This window comes from Quercus suber, unplaced genomic scaffold (assembly GCF_002906115.3).
Source record: "Quercus suber isolate HL8 unplaced genomic scaffold, Cork oak 2.0 scaffold_546, whole genome shotgun sequence".
Lineage (NCBI taxonomy): Eukaryota > Viridiplantae > Streptophyta > Magnoliopsida > Fagales > Fagaceae > Quercus > Quercus suber.
The window spans coordinates 498,696-506,018 of NW_027069994.1; the positions used below are offsets into that span (position 1 = coordinate 498,696).

General features: G+C 43.8%; 1 protein-coding gene across 1 annotated transcript; it reads right to left on the bottom strand.

The window, feature by feature from the left end:
* Positions 1–2,524: 2,524 nt before the first annotated feature.
* LOC112005039 (uncharacterized) lies at positions 2,525–3,685 on the bottom strand. The gene is made up of 3 exons (XM_024037287.1): positions 3,393–3,685; positions 3,111–3,265; positions 2,525–3,012 (listed from the first exon to the last, which is right to left on the bottom strand). The coding sequence occupies exons 1-3, from the start codon at positions 3,683–3,685 to the stop codon at positions 2,525–2,527; spliced, it is 936 nt and encodes a 311-aa protein (XP_023893055.1).
* Between the last annotated feature and the right edge of the window lie 3,638 nt (positions 3,686–7,323).

A 7,323-nucleotide genomic window follows, 5' to 3' on the forward strand; every position in this document is an offset into this window, starting at 1 on the left:
TATTAGTGGTGAAAGTTGAATAAAAGAGAGTACATTACCCAGGGTGGTCATATGTTCGGCTGAGGTAGCCTTGGCCAAGCGATCGACTTGCTCATTATCTCTCTTAGGGATTTGTATGATTTTGGCTTTCAGCTTGTCTACCTTTTCCCTTGCTTGGTTTGGATACTTTTTCAGTCTTTCGCCTCGACACTCGTAGTCCCTGTTTATCTGGTTGGTGATGACCTGAGAGTCGTAGTAAATGACCACGTTTGCGGCTCCTACAGCTTTAGCGAGGTCGAGCCCTGCTATTTAAGCCTCGTACTCCACTTCATTGTTCGTGGTAGGGAAATCAAGGTGGACCATGCACTCAACCGTGTCTCCTTCGAGTGTGAGTAGTACAATGCCAGCTCCCCCGGCCTACCTGTTGGATGATCTGTCTACATGTATGCTCCACTGCGGAGATTTCTCTGCCCCCATTTCTTCATCATTTGTGAACTCTGCTATAAAATCTACGACAATCTGTCCTTTAATGGCGGTTCGTAGGCGATACTGGATATCAAACTCGCTCAATTCTATGGCCCATAATGCTAACCGGCCAGCCGCTTCTAGGTTGCTCAACGGCCACCATAAACGCTTGTCGGTTAAGACGACCACCGTATGGGCTTGAAAATATGGCTTGAGTTTGCTTGCTGCCGTAATTAGCACAAAAGCGAGTTTCTCAATGGGTGGGTATCTTTCTTCGACACCCCAAAGTGCCCGACTGGCGTAGTAAACGGGCTTTTGCACTTTTTCTTCTTCTCTGATCAGGGCGGCACTAACGGCAACAGGGGAAATGGCTAAATAGAGAAAAAGCTCCTCACCAGCCTGCAAGGGACTTAGTAACAGTGGGGAAGAGAGCTAAGCTTTTAACTCCTCAAATGCTTGCTAGCATTTAGTAGTCCATTCGAAGGATTTCTTCAGCGTGCGAAAGAAGGGTAAGCATTTGTTCGTCGCCCTTGATACGAACTTATTCAGCATCACTACTTTGCCATTAAGGCTTTGCACTTCCTTCACATTTTTTAGGGGTGCCATCTCCATTATGGCCTGGATCTTGTCCACGTTTGCTTCGATGCCTCTCTGCAACACCATGAATCCTAGGAATTTTCCCGCTGTCACTCCAAAGGCGCACTTTCTTGGATTAAGTTTCATGTTGTAGGAGCGAAGAGTGTCGAATGTTTCCTTGAGGTCTTCCAAGTGGTCTTCCTCCTTTCGGCTTTTCACCAACATATCGTCAACGTAGACTTGCACATTTCTCCCAATCTGCTGCGCGAACATCTTGTTCATGAGCCTCTAATACGTCGTGCCCGCATTTTTTAGGTCGAATGACATCACTTTATAACAGAAGATGCCTTGACTAGTAACGAACAAAGTTTTCTTTTGATCGGCTTCGTGCATCCTGATCTGGTTGTAACCAGAGAAAGCGTCCATAAAACTTAACAGCTGGTGTCGAACTGTAGAGTCTACTAGAATGTCAACCCTTGGGAGGGGGTAGCTTGGGGCATGCTTTGTTTAGGTCAGTAAAGTCCACGCATATCCTCTACTTCCTACTGGCTTTCTTAACCATTATAATGTTTGCTAGCCAGTCGAGGTAGTAAACTTCTCTAACAAAGTTCGCCTCCTGTAGTTTGCGGACTTCTTCAGCTATGGCCTGATCTCGTTCCGGGGCAAACACCCGCTTCTTTTGTCGAACGGGTGGAAAGGAAGGCGACACATTCAGCCTATGCACCATGACTAAAGGGTCTATTCCTGGCATGTCTTCGTGGCTCCAAGCGAATATGTCCCAATTCTCCTTGAGGAATGTTATGAGTTCTAAGCGAACTGTCGGGCTGACGAGAGTACCAATCCTTGTGGTCCTATCCAGCCGGGAGTTATCAAGGGGTATCTCCTCGAGCTTCTCTACGGGTTCTACCCCTGTCCGCTGCTCTTCTATGCTCATGGTTTGCAAATGATCATGCATTCCCAGCATTGCAATATAGCATTCCCGCGCGGCCATTTGATCCCCTCGTAATTCCCCTACTTCATACTCAGTGAGGAATTTGATCATCAGGTGATAGGTCGAGGTTACGGCCTTCCAAGAGTTAAGGGTAGGTCACCCTATGATGGAGTTATAGGCAGAAGAGCAATCGACCACGAGAAACGTGACGTTCCTAGTGGTTTGTTGAGGATAATCTCCAATGGTGACTGGTAACATGACCGCGCCTAGGGGGTACACTTTTGTTCTGCCGAACCCAATGAGTGGAGCATTGGTTGGAACTAGTCGCTCTCTACTGATCCACATCTGTTGGAATGCTAGATAATAGAGAATATCTGCGGATCTTCCGTTGTCGATCAAGACCCGATACACGTTATAGTCTCCTACCTAAAAGCTAACGACCAGTGCATCGTCATGCTGATGGTGGAGACGTCGGGCAGCTTCTTCCTAGAATCCAATGAGAGGGTTGTCAACTCGCGGCATCTTCGGGATGACGCCTGTGAGTTGGACATTTTGGACCACTTTCAAATAAGTCTAACGAGCTTTGTTTGATAGGCCATTGGCGGCCATTCCCCCTACGATCATCCTTATGTCTCCCAAAGGTTGCCTTGGTCGTTCGTTGTCTCGTTGGGAGGCCTGCTCTTGCGGAGGCGAATCTGCTCTTTCCTTGCTGACGAACTTCTGCAACTTCCCTTGTCTAATGAGGGCTTCAATCTGTTGTTTCAAGTCATAGCAGTCAGTTATGTTATGTCCGTGGTCGCAGTGGAAGCGGCAATATTTGTCTCTAGACCACTTGTTAGGATCCCCCTTCAACTTTTCGGGAAAGGTCAGAGCCCCTTCGTCCTTGATTTGCATTAGGACTTGATCTATCGATGTGGTCAACGGGGTGAAGCTTGTAAACCTCCTTCCTGGGCGCTTAGAATGCCTTTCATCCCTTCGGTCCCCTATCCTTGGCTTCTTCTGCCCCTGATCTTGTCGTGTATCCTCTTGCCTCTCCCTTTTTCTTGGCTTTTCCTCCGAGCCTGTAGCATGTCTTTAGCATTCATGTACTTGATGGCCCTATAGAGTACTTCGGACATGGTCTTGGGGTCGTTTTTGTATAGTGAGAACAAAAACTTACCTTTTCGCAACCCATTTATGAAGACTGCTACAAGTATTTTGTCGTCGGCTTCATCGATGGATAGCACTTCCTTATTGAAGCGTGTTATGTAGGACCTTAGCGTCTTGTCCTCTCGTTGCTTGATACTCATCACGCACACCGTAGACTTCTTATACCTGTGTCCCCCGATAAAGTGTGTAGTGAACTGAGCGCTTAACTCCTTGAAAGTGCTGATGGAGTTCGACGTCAGTCAACTGAACCATACCCTTGCAGGGCCCTTCAACGTTGTAGGGAAGGCCCTACACATGATTTCGTCTGCTACCCCTTGAAGGTTTCATCAAAGTCTTGAAGGTCTCAAGGTGATCCATAGGGTCCTTGACTCCGTCATAACTATCTATATGCGGCATGCGAAATTTATGTGACAGGAGAAAGGAATTGATAGCTGCAGTGAACAGTGAGTCGGTGCGATTTACCATATCATCAAGGTCACTAGATACCTGTCCTTTAAGGGCATTCATCATGACCTCCATTTGTTCCTTTATTGCATGTATCTCTATGGCAATGTGTGGTTGAGTTGCATCCGTGAGGGATGGCATGCTTAAATTTTGACGCTCCGATCTACTTGGAGCATTACTGCCCTTCGGCCTTTCTCGTTCTCTTCTATCGGCACTGGTACCTTCTTGGTCCTGCTCTTAAGTGCCATAACCTGCATTTTTCTGGCGTAACTATCCCTGTAGATCGTGGTTCTGCTTAGTAGGGTGCTCTACGGTGGCAACCAAGGTCTGCACTTGCCTTTCGAGAGCCGCTGCACGGGTTTCGTCTCCCTGAACGTTTTTTGTTGTTGCTATCAAGCGAGTCAGCACCATGCAACTCTTTTGTCTGGAAAGCGTTTGCTATGGCCAAAAAAAACGTTGTCTCACGTTTTCCACAGACGACGCCAAATGATGATGCTGAAAATATTACCAGTGAGTTACACGATGCTTGCTCACTTGATGCAATACCTGCACAAAGAAAAGAAATGACCTAACAGAGAGCACCGGTGTGGTGCCGGCCAAATACCCTTCGAATGTCAAGTTAGAACCTTTTTACAATTCTATAGTGCTAGAGAGGGTGTAATTATACGTACCTCGATTTGTGAGGGTATTGGGCTTTTATAGTAGTAGAAGGTTGACCATCTCTTCCTTGGGCTAGAAGTCCTTTCCTTATAGGAATCCTAAGGAGCGTATATTACGGAATCCTTTCCTTGTAAGATACTAACAGTAAGCGTAGAATACAAGCCATTTCCTCATATATTCATGCGTGGTGTCCAAGCTAAAGTTTTACTAAGACCGTCAGTTTCAGGATCGTCAGTTTTCTTTATACCCGTCTACCATAGTGGCAACAACTTCTTATCGACGTTATCCCATGAGTGATTATCTTCTTCCTATCAGATCATTCTCCGTCAGTCCTCTTTTTCGGGTCTTCAGCTTCTCACAGTTCGCCCCGTCAGCCTTAAACCATATTAATGATCAAGGCGACGAGCTAAATAATTTTGAGCTATAATTTTATTCATCGTATAATATCCCCTCATTATTATTAGCTATAACAAAAATTGAAGTTACTGGCCACACAATCATTAGAATGAGCAGAAAGTTGGATGCCTCCCATCTCCTGACCAAGGGAGTCAATATCGTACCGGAGGTTGTACCGGTTTGGCTAGCGGTACGATATATTTTGAATACCGGCCAATACCGATGTACCGTTTTGTGTGTGTGTGTATGTGTGTGTGTGTGTGTATTATAATAAATATAAAAGTTTATCATAAAAGATTTTCTCAATTCAGAACTAATTATTCATGGTTTTAGACTTTAGTATCAATTAAAAGGAAAAAAAAAAACACAATATAAAAAATAGAAAGGTTAAAAGTTACCATTGCATACTAAGAAAACAAATAATACTAATAAGTTAATGAAAATAAGTTACCGTTCTGTCCTAACAAAAATTTAAAAGTTACAAAACTTTAAAAAAAAAAAAAAAAAAAAAAAAAAAAAAAAAAAAAAAAAAAAAAAAAAAAAAAAAAAAAAAAAAAACTTTTTTCTATACCGACCGGTATTGCCCGAAATTGGCCGGTATGGCCGGTACAAGGCCAGTACAGCCGGTATTTTTTCCAGTACGAAACAAAAGGGTATTCTGTACAGGATTACTGGCCGGTATGATATATTCTGGCCGTACCGGCCGATACGATACGGAATTCACTTCCTTGCTCCTGACAAATCGACGGTTGTATTTGCATCTTGTGTTAATGTCAACTCTAAATCTTCTCATCTAAGGGGAAGGGTGAAAGGGATCTATATAAATACCAAAGATGCTCATTTAGGTGATTGAAGAATTTGGTCTTATTAGCTAAGAAGAACCATGAATTAGTGATAGAGGATAGAGTATATTTCTCCATGTACTCATAGCTTATTTTGGCTACTTTTCTTTTTAATGATAATTGTGGGGCCCGTGGACCTGATAGCCTCAGCCCATCGTGTAGTAGGCCCAAGGCCCACGCCGAGGAAGACTAACCATTCAAGGCTAAATTAGGGAAAGCCTCTTTTTCAGATCCACGCCAAGGACCTCCTCGTCCTCGGCATGCCAAGGATAATTTTGGGAAAGGCCAGGCCCAGAGCAAGCTGTCACCCTCACACTTAATGCATTCACCTAACCCCTCTAGCCGCATTAATGGGGATATAACCCCTTAGCAGGGTAACGTTGATCAGAGTGAACCACTTGAGTACTGATAAGGCCTCTGATGGGACGGACGGCCAGAAGAAAGGCAAATGGATGATCAACAGATGGAAGAACGAGATAGGACAATAGAGACTATATAAGAAAAGCGAGTAAAGTAAGATGGGGGGGAAAAAGGGGAGAAGAAAAAGGGCTCCTCGGCCACGGGCCGAGGAGCATCCCCCTAGTTGTAAACAAGTTCTAAGTATTTTTTAATAAAAGAAGAGAGTTCATGCTTGGTGAACGACGGCCAGCGCCTAAACCTTCAATCCACTCTCTACAAATTTATTGTTTGGGCTTGTTGGGCTGAAAACTCATTCATACTCTGGGTCCAATCCAAATTGAGTCCCTACAATTGGCGCCGTCTGTGTAGAGGATTAGTGCGCTGGCCGGCGCACCAGGCGATTGTTCTAAGTGGTCGTTTTACAGTAGGTTGGCGAAGTTAAAAACAAAAAAAGAAGAGAAAAAAAGAAAATAGAAGAGTTGACAGCGAAAAGAGAAATCTTGATATTATTTCATAAATAGAAAAAGTACAAATTACAATCAGAGGCTCAGGCAGGCGTGCTTTACAAACAAATTTACAAGCTAATCCTACTAGCTAGTTCTACAATCAGAGGCCTAGGTGGACCCGCCCTAAAAAACTAGCCAGAGGGAAGTGTCAACCCATTCTTTTATTGGCATCAAGAGAATGGGAAAGCTTGACAATAAAAGCAGGGAAGGGGGAGGGCCAGCTTGTTTCAAGGCCACCAACAACTCCCTTCTCGGAGCAGCGGAGCTTGAACAGAGAGAGGAGTAGATGCAGGGGCTCCGGGACACCCTCCCCCATGATGTTCCCTTGATTCTCTCCAATCCTCACGAGTGTTGGCCGTTGGAGACGGCAACACTCGAGCACCGCCCATGACATGAATTCGCACGCCTTCTTCTCCGGCCACGGGCCGAGGAGCATCCCCCAGTTGTAAACAAGTTCTAAGTATTTTTTAATAAAAGAAGAGAGTTCATGCTTGGTGAACGACGGCCAGTGCCTAAACCTTCAATCCACTCTCTACAAATTTATTGTTTGGGCTTGTTGGGCTGAAAACCCATTCATACTCTGGGTCCAATCCAAATTGAGTCCCTACAATAATGATTGGTATTCTTCTCGAAAAAAAAAAAAAAACTATCATATTTTTTTATATAAAAAAAATTATCGTACTTGATCTAAAAAAAGAAGCATATAGATATATTTGGGGGTTAATTTAGTCCATCATAATCTTGGGATTTCAAGGATTAAAACTTTTGTTTAACTTGGGATTTCCCTCCTTTTAATTTGGAGGGGAAAATCATAACCATTCCAAGATTTACTTTTTTTGTAATCCTATATGTGTAGTATATTATATTATACACGTACGTATGTAACATATTTTTCAAAAAAACAAATTGGAAAATACAGAATTTCCATTTTTAAAAGTACTATAAAAATAGTATTTTCCCATATTATATTTGTATA